We start from the raw sequence: 17,862 nt of genomic DNA on the forward strand, positions 1-17,862 counted from the left end.
ATGACTGACTTCTTTAGTTTTTATATATATATTTACTGAAAAATGTGAAATGTTCATATATTATTTAGCTTATTTCAAAATGATATTTTTAAAACCATATTTCTGTGACATGAACACAAGTAAAATGTTTCCTTATCTATACAAATCATTTAGTTGTATTTATCAGTCCTTAATCATCAATAAAATGGAAATAACATAAAAAATTCGAATTTGGAAAAAATGGATTTTTTAAACACCTGTAGCTCAGAAATACTTGAGAGACACAGAACAAAAACTTGGAAATATAAAATATGGGTCTAGGAGATTACTGAAAATTTTTTTTACAAGTTCCTAACTGCTATCCCACATTGGAATCCATGCTACTGAAAATGGCATGTTTTAGAAATCGGCAAATTTCAAAACCCTATTACAGACAAACTAGGAATAGTGGAGACTTGATAAAACTGAAATTGGTACATATTTCTGTGTAGATTTGAATAACATTCTTAGTTTAAGCATTACTGCCACAGGCAAGCTTCCAGAATGAATTAAAAATGCAAAAAATGCAAATTTGTCTTTTTAATTTCCTTGTTAAAATCACCATCTAATATACAATGACCATTGAAATTCTAAGTTGAAGCTTGTAGTACAAGACATTGAGTCTCTCTGTGCAAAATTTTAGGTTTCTATCTTGCATAATAAAGATTATATTACACTTTGAAATATGTATGTTTTGAGCAAAATGCAAAAAAAATCGAAAAATTCAAATGCCTGTATCTCTGAAACCGTTGGAGATAGGAAGCTCAAATTTTGGGGATTAACTTCTTTTAATAGTATCTCTGAGCCCTCCAAATTTCATTGAAATCTGAGATGGTCGGGCATAAATTTGTCAGATATTTGTTAATTTGGCATGGAATGACCCACATGTTAAGTATCATTCACTGTTTTGTAAGGCAGTCTTCCACCTTTGGTCATCCCCAAATCCCGATAACTTTATTAACTGGTAAATGACTTCCCCATTGCCCTGGTCTCAAATAGTTGTTCACCATGAGATCTGATCTATTAATCATTCTTGTGGCCATTAACCACAAGATTAACTACAGGATTTTGAAAAGATTAGTTTATCTCAAACTTCTCAAACTTTCTGAGACATACCCCTGCCAGCTCTATCCATAGCTATGCTCAAAGATGCACCAGCACTTGGATGAGTGCTTTCAAGAAAAAATATAGAAGCTTGCAAAATGGCCCATGGTCTAAAGAATTTGTCTGATCATCACCTGACGTAATTCATCTCATTTGCAGGTGGCTGAAAACTAATGCCCCTGTACTGTAAATCAGCCCCTTCAAGATTGTTGAGCTCATAAACAGGGCAGTGTATAAGCTGCAACTAGCAGTTCAGTATCACATGTCACCATGGTTCCATGCAGGCCCGTTTCAAGCTATTTGGGGGCCCTAGGCAAAGGGGGATCTGGGGCCCATAATTATCCCCCCCTTGACGAAAGGCCTTATGGCCGCCTACCCACTGAAGACTTAATAAATAAACATCACACATATTGTAATCATTCTTACAATTTTTACTTAATAAATGAACTCTTTACATTACTATAAATAATTATCAAACCCAATTAAACACAAGAATAGACAAAATACACACACACACACACACACACACACACACACACACACACACACACACGCATATATATAAATCAAATATGAAAATAAGACAAAGTAACATAAAATGTGCAAATAACACAACACTAAATATTTACAGTATATACACAAGTAGAAATAACTTCAAATGGTGATTAAATGATTACAAACATGAATAAGAATCTTAATAAGAACCAGCACACACAGAAAAGTGCAAAAGGTATAGAAAAACACATAAAAATTTAAGAATACACAACTAGAATCATGGGCAAAATGTCTAAAACTGCTGCTTGTGGGCTTTGGCTTCAGCAAAGGCAGCCACAATACCCTCCATGTCCAAAGACCTGCGGACATCACATTCAATTGACATCAGTGCCACTTTTTTACATAAATAGGCTATTTATGTAAAAAAGAGCTTTCTTGTGAGCCATCCCCTGTCCTACTCCATTCATGCTCACAACACACTAGCTACTTTTGATGAAAGCCATGCAGCTCACTGAAACTAACTCTGACTATGACATTTTGATAAACACAATAAGTTAATCTGGGAGAAGTTCACAGTCTTTCACCTATTTGTGTGGCACATATTAAAATTTTTAGCCAGTCCTTGCAAGTTTGTAAGCCTGTTGTGCATGACAATGTTTACATCACTGTTATAAACACTGTCTACAAGATAACTACCATTAACGTAAGCTAGCTACCAAATTTGCTTGTCGACCCGCTTGGTATTAATGAGTGTGTACATTCTCACTTACCAGTGTCTTGTTTTTTTCTGTCTTCCTCTTCCCTTTTCTTCTTTCTCTTCTGGCTCCCTGAGGGGTAATTTCGCTTCATATTTGATTTTGTTTTTTTTTTTTGCCGCGGAGCTCTGCAACCACTTGACTGGACGGAGATGGGCATTGAGGGGTTGACAACAGACTGTCATTGCACTTTTCGGCCAAAGCATGTAGGGAGGCACTGTTGTGCATTAGGGGGCCCCCCTTGGAACTAGGGTATTTCAACAAGTGTCATTAGGCGCTGTGCTGCCGCGCTCAAAAAGTTGTCATTGCTATTGAATACATAACCAGTCATTCGGCAGCGGGGGCCCTTCGAGGGCTGGGGCCCTAGGCAATTGCCAAGTCAGCCTACCTTGTTGCAACGGGTCTGGTTCCATGTCTCTCTTCTCAAGCCTGTAGTTCTTAGTATGTTGGGTGAGGGATGTCCAGCTGAAACACTACCATCATCAAAAGACATCACTTGTACACAGTAAAATACATTCTGGTCTTTCTTGGTGCAGTTTTTAGTACCTCACTGAATGGGAGATTCGTGGACCTAAGGAGTTATGCTGGGTCTCTGCACAAGACATGCTAGGCTATGCAGCAAACTGAGAGCTTCACAGAAGCCAAGCAAATCATCCACCATGAAATTTTCTGCACACATCAAAAGAAAATACATCAAAAAACAATCATGGGCATTTTGGAAGAGTTTGTTTCTGACATGTTTTATCATTTGGTCTTCTTGCTAGGATCCAAATAGATAAATAATTTTATAATTCCATGTACCAAAATGTGGGCTTATTGTTTGGAAGTGAAGCTGCTTGAAGCTGTCTCATCCCACATCCATATATAAGAGTTTGATCACAGAGGAGGAACCAAATGCCATGTTGTATCTGGATGTCTGGTTCAAGTTAAAAAACCTAGAATCACCTACCTTTCTGTATCTATCTTATTCAACAGCAGAGCCCTAGATAGCAGTTTTAATCTGCTGTATAATAAATCTGCTCCAGGCCAATATCTATATAATTATCTTTCTACAGGCATTAATGGGGCGGCCATATGGGAGTATTCCCAGGAAGACTGTCCCCAGGCAAGAACAATCCAGTGCTTTGGACTTTGATGTCATATGGAACATTGGGGTCAGGAAATTTTTGGGATTATAGCACACTTGCAATGTTGCACTGTTTAAACAGCATAGTCTTAAACCATCACTGTTACATAAAGAGCTTGTGTTTTATTTTTACAGGGCTACCTAAAGTATTCTGTCCTGTTTTATGGCTACTACAACGACCAGAGAACAATTGGCTGGCTCAGGTTCCGCATGCCCCTGTGCTACTTACTGGTTGGATTGGGCAGTGTGGCTTACAGTTACATGGTGGTCATTAGAACGTGAGTGTGGGACATCATTTCCTTTTTTCTACATCTTATATCCATACTGTGCTTGGGTTGATAGCATGAATCCAGATAGGGGAAATAAATATTTGGACTCTTATTATTTTTGTGTTGTTGTTTATTTAATATACTTCTAGTAGATTTGTCTACTTCAGATTTTTCAAACATAAGGTTCCAGGTTTGAACCTTATAGCCGACAGGGGCCTTTCTGTGTGGAGTTTGCATGTTCTACCCATGTCTGCGTGGATTTCCTCCAGGTGCTCTGGTTTCCTCCCACAGTTCAAAGACATGCAGATTCGGTAAAAATACCCAGCCACTGGGGTTGCACAAGCCAGTGCATATTTAGTGCTGGGACCAAGCCCAGAGAGATTGGGAAGGGTTGCATCAGGAAGGGCATCCAGTGTAAAAATCATATGCCAAATCAAATATGCAGATGATGGTCCACTGTGGTGACCCCTAACAGGAGTAGCCGAAAGAAGAAGAAGAAGAAGAAACAGATTCCCTTTGACATTGTTCTTATAAATATGAACAAAAAAAAACAAGTATAAGCATAAACAAAGATATGTTTAAAAACCTAAGCTGAAAATCACATTACACTGTCAATTACAATGTGTTTTTGGCAATTATACACTGAGTGCAGAATTATTAGGCAAGTGAGTATTTTGACCACAACATCCTTTTAATGCATGTTGTCCCACTCCAAGCTGTTTAGGCTTGAAAGCCTACTACCAATTAAGTATATCAGGTGCTGTGCATCTGTGTAATGAGAGGGGGTGTGGTCTAATGACATCAACACCCTATATCAGGTGTGCATAATTATTAGGCAACCTCTTTTCCTCTGGCAAAATGGGTCAGAAGAGAGATCTGACAGACTTTGAAAAGTCTAAAATTGTGAGATGTCTTGCAGACGGATGCAGCACTCTTGAAATTGTGAAGATGTTGAAACGTGATCACCGAACAATCAAGCGTTTCATTGCAAATAGTCAACAGGGTCGAAAGAAGCGTGTGGGGAAAAAAAAGGCACAAAATAACTGCACATGATCTGCGGAAAATCAAGCGTGACGCTAACAAGCAGCCATTAGCATCCAGTTCTGCCATATTCCAGAGTTGCAACATTCCTGGAGTGTCAAAGAGTACAAGGTGTGCAATACTGAGGGACATGGCCAAGGTAAGGAAGGCTGAAAAACAACCACCACTGAGTAAGGCACACAAGATAAAACGTCAAGACTGGGCCAAGAAATATCTTAAGACTGATTTTTCTAAGGTGCTGTGGTCTGATGAGATGAGAGTGACTCTTGATGGGCCAGATGAATGGGCCTGTGGCTGGATCAGTAATGGGCACAGAGCTCCACTCCGACTCAGACGCCAGCAAGGTGGAGGTGGAGTACTGCTATGGGCTGGTATCATCAAAGACGAGCTTGTTGGACCTTTTCGAGTTGAGGATGGACTCAAACTCAACTCCCAGACCTACTGCCAGTTCCTGGAAGAAACCTTCTTCAAGCAGTGGTAGAGGAAAAAGTCAGCATCTTTCAAGAAGAACATGATTTTCATGCAGGATAACGCTCCATCTCATGCGTCCAAATACTCCACTGCGTGGCTAGCCAGTAAAGGTCTGAAAGGTGAAAAAATAATGACATGGCCCCCTTGTTCACCTGACCTAAACCCCATAGAGAACCTGTGGTCCATTATAAAACGTGAGGTCTACAAAGAGGGAAAACAGTACACCTCTCTGAACAGCGTCTGGGAGGCCGTGGTTGCTGCTGCACACAATGTTGGTCGTGAACAGGTAAAGAAATTGACAGAATCTATGGATGGAAGGCTTTTGAGCGTCCTCATGAAGAAGGGTGGCTATATTGGTCACTGATTTGTTTTTGTTTTGTGTTTGAATGTCAGATATGTTTATTTGCAAATCTGGAGTTGTCATATCAGTGTACCTGGTGAAAATAAATAAGTGAAATGGCTACATATTTGGTTTTTATTAAGTTGCCTAATAATTCTGCACAGTGAAAGTTACCTGAACACATACATATTCTCCTAAAACGGCCAAAACTAAAAACGCCCCACTCTAACTTCCATACATATTCAGCTTTGATATTTATGAGTCTTTTTGGTTGATTGAGAACATAGTTGTTGTTCAATAATAAAACTAATCCTCAAAAATACAACTTGCCTAATAATTCTGCACTCCGTGTATTGTTGAGCTGTCTATGGTAAGAAAGCATTTAGGTTTTTGTCGCATGCTGGTTTAATTTGGACCTATTCCTCTTGGTGAATCGGTTTCAATTTCCCAAGGTTGTGAGGGTCCCTCTAATAGATGTGCAATTTCAAGTTTCTCAATAAATTTTCAAGTCAGGAGATTGTCTAGGCCATGTAGCGCCTTCTTTAGTTAATTTTGGCTGTATATGCATTGTCTTGTTGACACATCCATTTTCTTCATTTTCTAGGGACCTGCAGATTTCTCCAATCAAGTATTATCTATCCATTTATCTATCTATCCCTTATCTATACTGCATATATGTCAGGGTTGCGGGGGAAGCTGGAGCCAATCCCAAGAACTGGGGCACACTCTGGGCAGGTTGCCAATCTATTGCTAACAAAGGAACAAACAACCACTCACACTTATGTTTACACTTATGGGCAATTTATAGTAGCCAGTTGACCTAATCCATGTCTTTGGACTATGGGAGGAAACTGGAGCACATGGAAGAAACCCATGCAGGCACAGGCGAGGAACCTTCTTGCTGTGAAGTGACAGTGCTATCACCATGCCACATCCACTGCACCACCATGCCGCTCTATTCAAGCTTTATCCATAATGTTATTGTCGAGAACTTTAGGAAGCTTCTTCACCTTCAACATGATTGCTACTTATTGCATGAAATCTTCCCAACCAATGGCAATGTATTTTATAATGATGCCATGTATAATTTGCATGGGGTGGTGTAGTGATAAGCACTGTTGCCTCATGGAAAGAAGGTTCTGGGTTTGAGCCCAGTGGCTGATGGGGGCCTTTCTGTGTGGAGTTTGCATGTTCTCCCTGTGTCTGCATGGGTTTCCTCCAGGTGCTCCAGTTTTCCCCACAGTCCAAAGACATACAGGTTAGGCTAATTGGTGATGCTAAATTGACCATAGGTGTGAATGTGAGTGTGAATGGTTGTTTGTCTCTGTGTCAGCCCTGCAATGACCTGGTGACTTGTCCAGGGTGTACCTTGCCTTTCACCCATAGTCAGCTGGGATAGGCTCCAGCTTGCCTGTGACCCTGCACAGGATAAGCGGTTACAGATAATGGATGGATGGATGGATGGATGGATAATTTGCATGAGAAAATTGTTTTCAGTGTTTTATGAGTTGATCCATTACTTTGTGTTTTCAAACAAAGTTAGTAAGATTTATTAGGGGGTTTGAGGTGGAGGGGTTGAGCTGGTGCAAGCCATCAGGGAAAGATCCTTTCTGTTGAATTGTGAAGTATGATTCATGGGCAAGTCTACAAGGGAACATTGAAAATGGTACTGATGCACTGGGCCAATGTAAAGCAAAGCAAAAGTAATGATATTTCAGGTCACTATTCTTTCAGCACCAAGCCAACCAAGGTTTGTCTACTCCGATTACAGAAATGGTATATTGCACCACCTGCTGGTCACTTCTCCTAACATTTGTCCACAGCATGGCACGTAACGCCAGTGAAGAAAGTGGAGGAGATGACACCAACTTTAACTATAGCTGGAAAATATTTACCAGTTGGGATTACCTCATTGGAAACCCAGAGACAGCTGATAGCAAGTTTGCCTCCATTGCCACAAACTTCAAGGTCATCCTCTGTGTGTGTGTTTGTGTGTTTGTGTTTGTGTGTTATTAAATTGTCTGTAAGACCTCAAATGTTGTTGCAAATGTTTCTTCTCAAAAGGAAGCCCTTGTTGAGGAGAAGGAGAGCAAAAAAGATGAAAACCTCCATTTGAAGATACTCTTCCGCCTCCTGGCCAACGTCCTGATTCTCAGCGTTCTAGCAGGAAGTGGTTATCTCATCTATTATGTAGTACACAGATCTGAAAAGTTACTCCAGAATAGGATGGGCAAGTACAGCTGGTGGGAAAGAAATGAGGTAAGAATCTTGTATGTATCCTTCTCTGTATGGATGTTTTTCTGTTTCTCAGTGTGCATGTCCTAAATCATGTCTCTCTACTATGTATAATAAAAAAAGACAAAAAGTTTGGATGTAATTATAAAATAAAATATGACATTGCATAAAATTATACAACTTTTTTGTTTCAGGTCAATGTAGTGATGTCTCTGTTAAGCACGTTTTGTCCAATGTTGTTTGATGCAATAAGCAATCTGGAAAATTATCACCCACGCATTACCCTGCGTTGGCAACTGGGCCGTGTCTTTGCCCTTTACGTAGGCAACCTCTACAGCTTCCTCATAGCCGTCATTGACCAGATCAACTTTACGGTGAGTCATGGGAGAACTTTTGAAGTTCTGCTCCCTTTGTTTTTTCTTTTTAGTATTCACAATTCACGTTGGAACCTTGTCCCATTTCCCACCATTTCTGGCCACCTTCCAGTTGTAAAATGAAAGAAGCTATTTAACAGTTATTCCACAAAATTGAGTTGATAGCTGACGAGGTGCATTGCGCCGAGTAGGCTATAAGTCATGTATGAAAAGATTGAGTGGAATAACTGTTTTATTCCATCCACATTCACTGGATTTTGAGTAACGAAGCATTTTTATTTTTTGCAAATTTGATAAATAAAAACTTTATACAAAATGTTTGACAAAATAATTTCCGCTTAGAATGTGAACAAACTGGCAAAATGACAGTAGCAATTTGTGAAAAATGCTATAATAATAATAATTCTTGAAAAATAAAAAAGATACATTCTTACAATCAAATACTTTTATTCCATATTTTGTTGCTTTTCTGTTGGAATTTTTGGGGTTTTGTTTTCAAGTAGAGTTTTTATTTTTGTTTTTCTCTGCTCATGGTAGATGAGCTGATATCCTAGTAGCCAATCAGAGCGCACGATTGCATATATCCAGTGAATGTGGATAGAATAATATAAAATATTGAAAGGACATGAAAGTTAGAGTGAGCTTATACCTTTTTTTTCCAGTTTCTTCACATAGTGATGTCATCCTACTGAAGGTCTGAATTCTGTGTCAAGAAAATAAAAAAATACACTGTACTGTGAAAGTGCTTGATTTGTTCTGCCATAAAACACAAGAACACCATTAACCCTATGAACCATAGACTATTGTGGCAGCAGGGGCGTGGCCTAGAGTCAGCTTGTGAATGGAGGGTGGGGCTGGGGAAGGTGAGTGGCAAAGTCAATGCACCTATGGTTAATTAATGCTGTGTGCCTGTGTTGTTGCAGTCACAGAGGATAGAAAAGGAGGGGGAGAGCAGAGAGAAGGAGGCTCTTCTGACCAGAACACGTGTGTGTGTGTGTGTGTGTGTGTGTGTGTGTGTGTGTGTGTGTGTGTGTGTGCACGAGCAGCAAGTGAGTAAAGCTGAAAAGCAAAGAAAATAAGGAAAAAAAAAAGTGTACATGAACATCAACTCCCGCCTGCCGTGGTTCTGTGCTTCACCCACATCAGGGACTTTTTACAGTGCTGCCAAAACCTGGGAGTACAGAAGGGAACCACCACATGGAGTCCTCCCCATTCAAAGAGCTCATCCATGCCCTCTCTACCACCCAGCAGAACCAGCATCAAGTGCTGACTGCCCTCTGGAAGGAGCAAAATCAACACTTTAAAGCCTTGATGCTGGCCCAGCAGGAAGATTGCCAGGCATTCCGACATCTGCTTGCGTCGGCAGGGGCTTCGACCGTCACCACAGCGGACCCTCCTCATGTCACCCTCAGGAAGATGGGCCCGCAGGATGATCAGGAAGCTTTCCTTGCTCCCTTTGAGCACAAAGCGTTGGCCAAAACGTTGTGGTGGCTGTTCAAGCAGCACACGGCGTGCCTCCTCCCGCTTCTGACTGGCGAGGCACAGCAGGATGATCAGGAAGCTTTCCTTGCTCTCTTTGAGCACAAAGCGTTGGCCAAAACGTCGTGGTGGCTGTTCAAGCAGCACACGGCGTGCCTCCTCCCGCTTCTGACTGGCGAGGCACAGCAGGATGATCAGGAAGCTTTCCTTGCTCTCTTTGAGCACAAAGCGTTGGCCAAAACGTCATGGTGGCTGTTCAAGCAGCACACGGCGTGCCTCCTCCCGCTTCTGACTGGCGAGGCACAGCTCGCAGCACAGCAGCTCCCTGCTGACAGCTGACTTATGTACGCTGACCTGAAGAAAGCCATGCTGCAGCGTGTTGGCCGCTACCCAGAACAACATTGCCAGCGCTTCTGGATGCTGACATTGGAGGAAGTCGGCTAGCCGTTCGCATTCGGCCAGCAACTCCGGGATGCCTGTTGTTGGTGGCTGAGGGCAGAAGACCATGACGCTGATGGGATCATCAATCTGGTGGCACTGGAACAGTTCATCTCTCAACTTCTGGAAGGCATGGCAGAATGGGTCCAGTGTCATCACCTGGCATCACTAGAACGAGCCATCGAGTTGGCGGAGGACCATCTGGAGGTGGTTCCGATGGCAAGCGGATGAGGCGCCTCTCCTCGTTTCCTTTTTCTCTCTCCTTTCTCTCTCTCTCTCTCTCTCTCTCTCTCTCTCTCTCTCTCCCTTCCCCACCCTGTTCCCCCACCATGGAGGCAGTGGCCGGCTCCTCCCCAGCCAGCCCGTCGCACCCGTGGTGTCCTCCCATCTCTCTCTTCCATGTCTGTGTCTTCTCCCCCTCAGGTGATTAATGCCCATAACGCTGGTGCAGAGGGAATGCCTAGGTTGGTGTGCTGGCACGGCGGGGAGCCAAAGCATCTCCAGAGTCAGGGCTCCACAATGGAGGTGAGAGCTGTGATCCGGATCCCCGATGCACTAGAGACCGCTCCCTATCGGGTCAGAATGTATCGCATACCGGTAAGCGTTCAAGGGGATACATATCACGCATTGGTGGATTCCGGTTGTAATCAGACCTCAATTCACCAAAGCCTGGTGCAAGGCGATGAAGGTGGTGAAGGTGCTGTGTGTGCACAGGGATGTTCACAATTATCCTCTAGTGTCTGTCCATATTCTATTCCAGGGCCAAAGGCATAGAATTAAGGTGGTAGTTAATCCTCGTCTCATCCACTTGCTGATTTTGGGAACTGATTGGCTGAGGTTTTGAACCTTAATGGAATACGTAGTAGGGAATGGGTCCTGCAGTAAAATGTCACGGGGGGATCCTGGTGTGGCATCGACTGGAGAAGCTGTCACAGAGCTGTCTGCATCATCACCATGTCAGGGCGATATGAGGAGTGAGGAGCAGCCCACCCCTCCTCCCTCTCTCAGGGATTCCCTCAAGGATTTCCCTTTAGAGCAGTCATGAGACGAGACTCTGTGGCATGCGCTTGACCAAGTGAGAGTAATCGATGATCAAACTACCCAGCCAAACGTGGCACCCGTCTTCCCATTCTTCGTGATTATTAAAGATAGACTGTATCGAGTGACACAGGACACTCAAATCAGTGAACAAATAACCCAGTTGTTAATCCCTAAGAGCCGTAGGGAACTCATGTTCCATGCAGCTCACTTTAATCCTATGACCAGACACTTAGGGCAGGATAAAACACTAGCCCGAATAATGGCCTGGTTCTATTGGTCAGGGATTCGTGGGGATGTTCATTGGTAGTGTGCGGCATGCCATGAATGCCAATTAGTAAATCCCACGGCCACTCCAAAAGCACCTTTGTGCCCTCTCCCTCTCATCAAGACCCCCCTTCGAGAGAATTGGTATGGATCTTATCAGGCTATTAGATCGGTCAGTACAAGGATACCGCTTTATTTTAGTTCTGGAGGACTATGCAATGCAATATCCAGAAGCGGTGCCTCTCCGCAATATCTCAGCATGTAGTATTGTGGAAGCACTCTTCTGTATTATCTCCCAGATCGGGATTCCAAAAGAAATCCTGACAGACCAAGGCACTTCATTTATGTCATGCACCCTGCGTGGGCTGTATGAGTTGTTGGGGATTAAATCTATCTGCACCAGTGCTTATCACGCACAAATGGATGGCTTGATAGAGAGACTTAATCAAACACTTAAAAATTTATTTCAGAAGTTTGTAAGTGAAGATGCATGTAATTGGGACAGATGGCTCGAGCCCCTGTTATTTGCAGTATGAGAGGTCCTGCAAGCCTCCACAGGATTTTCCCTGCTTGAATTATTATATGAGCGAAAGCCGCATGGCATCTTGGATGTGCTGTGGGAAAATTGGGAGGAGGAACCTTCACCTAGTAAGAACAAAATTCAATACGTTCTCAACCTGCGCGCCAAGCTCCACACCTTCACACACTTAACCCAGGAGAATTTGCAGCAGGCACAAGAACATCAAGCCCAGCTGTACGACAGGGGCACACGCCTTAGAGAGTTCACTCCAGGAGACAAAGTACTCGTGTTATTGCCCACGTTGAGTTTCAAATTAGTTGCCAAATGACAAGGGCCCTTCGAGGTCACATGGTGAGTTGGGGACATTGACTATGAGGTGAGGCAAATGGATAGGGGCGGGGCTCTACAAATATACCAGTTCAACCTATTAAAGCATTGGAATGAGGGGGTCCCTGTGGCATAGGCGTCAGTAGTTCCTTAGAAGGCGGAGCTGGGGCTGGTGTAAAAACAACCAAAACTACAACCTGAACTGCTCTGGTCCCTTGTGGAACCACCTCTCACTGGCCCAACTCGCAGAGTTGGCCAAGTTGCAGGAGGAATTTTCTGACATGTTCTTGCCCCTTCCCAGCCGCACCCACCTCATAGAACACCACACTGAAACACCCCTGGGGGTGGTGGTGCATAGCCGCTCTTACTGCTTACCGAAACACAAAAAAAGGTGGTTCAGGATGAACTCAAGGCCATGCTCAGCATGGGCATAATCGAGGAGTCACACAGTGACTGGAGCAGTCCGGTGGTTCTGGTTCCCAAGGCCGATGGGTCAGTCTGGTTCTGTGTGGACTATAGAAAAGTCAACATGGCATCTAAATTCGATGCATACCCAATGCCTCGCATTAATGAGTTGCTTGATCAGTTAGGTGTGGCTCACTTTTATTCAACACTCGATTTGATGAAGGGATATTGGCAGATCCCCTTGACTCCTCTATCCTGAGAAAAAATGGCTTTTTCCACACTGTTTGGATTGCACCAGTTTGTCACGCTTCTTTTTGGGTTGTTTGAGGCTCCCGCTTTGTTTCAGTGGCTCATGGACAAGATCCTCCACCCCCATGCCACCTATGTGGCAGCCTACTTAGATGACATAATCTTATACAGCAGGGACTGGCTGCGGCACATAGAACACCTTAGGGCCATCCTAGAGTCACTGAGGCGGGTGGGTCTCACAGCCAACCTGAAAAAGTGTGCAATTGGATGGGTGGAAGTATGTATCTGGGTTTCCACTTGGGTCTTGGGCAGGTGCGTCCCCAAATTGACAAGACAGCAGCGATTGTGGCCTGCCAGAGGCCTAAGACGAAAAAGGGGGTGAGACAGTTCCTGGGGCTGGCTGGCTACTATCATAGATTCATACCTAATTATTCGGACATCACCAGCCCGCTGACTGATCTCACTAAAAAGGAAACACCAGATCTGGTCCAGTGGATGGAGCAGTGCCAACAGGTTTTCACCAGGGTAAAGGCTGCACTGTGTGTGGGGGGGGCACTCTTACACTCCCCTGACTTCTCTCTTCCCTTTATTTTGCAGATGGATGCGTTGGACAGAAGGCTGGGGGCTGTTTTGTCCCAGAAGGTGGAGGGTGAGGAATGCCCCGAGCTGTACATCAGCCGCAAGCTCTCGATGCGTGAGAGTAAGTACAGCACCATCGAGAAAGAGTGCTTGGCCATCAGGTGGGTGGTCCTTACCCTCCGGTACTACCTGCTGGGGTGCCCTTTCACCCTCTGTTCAGACCACGCGCCCCTCCAGTGGCTCCACCGCATGAAAGATGCCAATGTGCGGATCACCCATTGGTATCTACTCCTCCAGCCATTTAAATTCAAAGTGGTCCACAGACCGGAGGTGCAGATGGTAGTGGCAGACTTCCTGTCCTGTCGGGGGAGGGGAGTCCGCTGCAGGCCAGACGGCTCCCCGGCCTGAGTTGGACAGTGGAGGTATGTGGCAGTGGGGGCGTGGCCTAGCATCAGTTTGTGAATGGAGGGCGGGGCCAGGGAAGGTGAGTGGCAGTCAATGCACCTGTAGTTAATTAATGTTGTGTGTCTGTGTTGTTGCAGTGACAGAGGATAGAAAAGGAGGGAGAGAGCAGAGAGAAGGAGGCTCTCCTGACCAGAACACATGTGTGTGTGTTGCGTGTGTGGCTGTGTGTGAGCAGCAAGTGAGTAAAGCTGAAAAGCAAAGAAAATTAGATTAGATTAGATAGATTAGATGAGATAAAATTTTATTGATCCCTTTGGGAGGGTTCCCTCAGGGAAATTAAGATTCCAGCAGCATCATTACAGATAAACAGAGAAAAGAAATAGAGGAAAACTTCTAGATAAATTAAAATAAATTAAATTAAATATTTACATATATAAATATACAGTAAAAAGAATAAGACATGGGGAAGAGAGGAAGGGGGAGGGGGGAGGAGGAAAAATTAAATAAAAGAGGGGGGCATCTGGAGAGATATTCCACTTTATATTGCACATTATATTGCACATTGTCCGGTATTGCTTATTGTTAGGCTAGGCTACTGCTCCTTCCCATCCTCTGTCCTCCTGTTACCCTTCCTCCCCCCCAGAGAGGAGTTGTACAGTCTGATGGCATGAGGGACAAAGGAGTTTTTGAGTCTGTTAGTCCTGCACTTGGGAAGGAGCATTCTGTCACTGAACAGATTCCTCTGGTTGCTGATAACGGTGTGCAGAGGGTGACTGGCATCGTCCATGATGTTCAATAGTTTGTCCATAGACCTATTCTCTGCCACCGTCACCAGAGAGTCCAGCTTCATGCCGACCATAGAGCCGGCCCGCCTGATCAGTTTGTCCAGCCTGGATGTGTCCTTCTTGGATGTGCTGCCCCCCCCCAGCACACCATGGTGTAAAATAGGACACTGGCGACCACAGACTGACAGAACATCCACAGGAGTTTCCTGCAAATGTTAAAGGACCGCACCCTCCTAAGGAAGTATAGCCTGCTCTGTCCCTTCCTGTATAATTGTTTGGTGTTGCAAGTCCAGTCCAGCTTGCTGTCCAGCCACAGCCCGAGGTACATGTAGGAATCCACAGCCTCCACCTCGACTTCCTTGATCAGAACTGGTTGTGACCTTGGTCTGGACCTCCCAAAATCAATGACCAGCTCCTTGGTCTTCAAGGTGTTGAGCTGCAGATGGTTCCTGTTGCACCACACAGCAAAGTCCCTCACCAGGCTCCTATACACCCCCTCTCTGTCGCCACTGATACACCCAACGATGGCTGTGTCATTGGCAAACTTCTGAATGTGACACAGCTCCGAGTTGTAGCAGAAGTCTGCGGTGTACAGGGTGAAGAGAAGAGGGGCCAGCACCATGCCCTGGGGTGCTCCAGTGCTGCTAATCACAGTGTCAGACATGATGTCCTTCAGCCTGACGTACTGCAGCCTGTCGGTGAGGTAGCTGGAGATCCAGGTGACCAGGCAGGGGTCCATTCACATCCTGTTCAGTTTGTCCTGAAGCAATAGGGGCTGGATGGTGTTGAAGTCACTTGAGAAGTCTAAGAAGAGGATCCTCACTGTGCCCTCACTGTGCCCTTATCCAGATGCGAGCGGGCTCGGTGTAGCAGGTAGAGGATGGCATCTTCCACACCAACACCTGCCTGGTACGCAAACTGCAGACAGTCCTGGGCATGTTGTACCTGGGGTCTGAGGAGGCTGAGGAAGAGCCCCTCCAACGTCTTCCTCAGATGTGAAGTGAGTGCCACCGGTCGGAAGTCGTTCAGCTCACTGGGCCGATTCTTTTTGGGAACTGGAACGATACATGATGTCTTCCAGAGGGTGGGCACTCTCCCTAGCTGCAAGCTGAGGTTGAAGATGCGTTGGAGTGGTTCACCCAGTTCAGCAGTGCAGGTCTTCAGTAGTCAGGACACACCTTGTCTGGGCCTGCTGCTTTCCTGGGGTGAAACTTCCTCAGTTGACCTCTGACCTGATCTGCAGTAATGCATGGAGGAGTCTGTGTTGAGGTGGGGATGAGGGGGAGGAGGGGGCTGCTGTGATGACTGGGGGGAGGTGTGTTGAGGGAAGAAGGAGAGATGGCTGCAGTGAGGGAGAGGGTGGGGGGACGTGGGCTGGTTGAACCGATTGAAGAAGTCATTCAACTCATTCACCCTCTCCACTGTCCCCTCAATGACTCTGGTCTTTGTATTGTGGCCTGTGATGGTTTTCACACCTTCCCAGACCTCCCTCATGCTGTTCTCCTTCAGCTTCTGCTCCACCTTTCTCCTGTAGCTGTCCTTAGCTTCCCTCATGCAGCATTTTACAGTACCTCCTGCTGTGCTGCTTTCATCGCCTCCCTATCCGTGCTCCTGAAGGCAGCCTTTTTCCTGTTGAGGACAGCTTTGACTTCCTGTGTTACCCATGGCTTGTTATTAGGGTAACACTATGGTCTTAGCAGGGGAGACCACATCTGCACAGAAGTTGAGGTAATCTGCCAGACAGTGTGTCAGCCCCTCTATGTCCTCACAGTGTGGGCTAAGCAGCACATCCCAGTCCGTGATGTCGTAGCAGTCCCTGAGGGCATCTTCCATTTCAGGGGACCACCTCCTGATGGAGCTAGTTGTTGCAGGCTGCCTTTGAACCAGGGGGGCGTTCTTTGGCTGTAGAAGAACCAGGTTGTGGTCAGACTTCCCTAGTGGGGGGAGGGGTGTGACTCTGTATGCATCCCTCACATTAGCATACAGCAAATCAATTGTCCTGTTGTTCCTTGTTGGACAATCCACAGCCTGGTAGAAAGCAGCCAAAGTAGAGTCCAAAGTAGCATGATTAAAGTCCCCAGAAATGATGATAAATGCCTCAGGGTGCTGTGTCTGCAGCCTTGCTGTGACAGAGTGAATCCTCTCACATGCAGCGGCTGCATCTGTCCTCGGAGGGATGTAAACACAGATGGTGATCACGTGACTGAACTCCCTCGGCAGATAATATGGCCGCAGGCTAACAGCTAGCAGCTCCAAGTCCGGGCAACATAAAACTGTCTTTACGGAGACATGTCCCGAGTTACACCAGCGGTTGTTAACATAAATGATGAGTCCCCCACCTTTGCTTTTCCCGCATGTTTTAGTGTCTCTGTCGGCTCTCACAGCAGTGAATCCCCGCAGGTCCACGTTAGCATCCAGTACGAGATGTGTTAGCCATGTCTCTGTAAAAATAAATAAGCTGCTCTCCCGGTAAATCCGCTGGTTGTTCAGAGCGGAAAACTCGTCGACTTTATTCGGCAGTGAGTTCACATTCCCCATGATAATGGAGGGAATGGATGGTTTGCAGCGTCACCGGTTGTCCGCTAGCCTAGCCTTTAGCTTAGCTCCAGCTTTGCAGCCCCTGGGTTTCCTCCTCAGCTCTGCTGGGATAGGGTGTCATATCCCGGCTCGTCCCATTGTTTTCAGGGCCAGCAGCTCCTCTCTCGAATAAGTGAAAAAACTGGCTCCTGGTTGCATGTTAAAGTTAAAAATATCCACATTATATAAGTAAAACACACTATGTCTTCCTAAGAAGAGCAAAAAAGTAAAAAAAAGGTGGGAAAAAAGAGGTTTAAAGAGCTAAAAACTACAGAGCTACTGGAGAGGCAGCTGTCTCACACAGCGCCCAGTCAATACAAAATAAGGAAAATAAAGAGTGTGTGTGAACATCAACTCCCGCATGCCATGCTTCTGTGCTTCACCGACATCAGGGACTTGTTACAACTATTTTCAGGGTAATTTCATGGCCTTTAATTTTAAGTTCTTATCTTGGTCATTATAAGGGCTAGCCATACATGATGTAGTTTTTTTTTAGAACAGTCTAGTCTATTGTATTTCATAATAAAATGCTAGCAGTAGAGATATCCTTTCATAATTGTGTGGA

General features: G+C 44.9%; 1 protein-coding gene across 1 annotated transcript in view; it reads left to right on the forward strand.

Moving 5' to 3' along the window:
• LOC132872895 (transmembrane channel-like protein 1) overlaps positions 1-17,862 on the forward strand; it is a 72,183-nt gene that overhangs the window by 13,728 nt on the left and 40,593 nt on the right. The window contains exons 8-12 of the mRNA XM_060908011.1: positions 3,428-3,526; positions 3,634-3,776; positions 7,443-7,587; positions 7,684-7,878; positions 8,049-8,228. Coding sequence (XP_060763994.1) covers positions 3,428-3,526; positions 3,634-3,776; positions 7,443-7,587; positions 7,684-7,878; positions 8,049-8,228 — 762 coding nt within the window. The remainder of the gene's footprint in view (positions 1-3,427; positions 3,527-3,633; positions 3,777-7,442; positions 7,588-7,683; positions 7,879-8,048; positions 8,229-17,862) is intronic.

Source organism: Neoarius graeffei, chromosome 24, assembly GCF_027579695.1.
Source record: "Neoarius graeffei isolate fNeoGra1 chromosome 24, fNeoGra1.pri, whole genome shotgun sequence".
Lineage (NCBI taxonomy): Eukaryota > Metazoa > Chordata > Actinopteri > Siluriformes > Ariidae > Neoarius > Neoarius graeffei.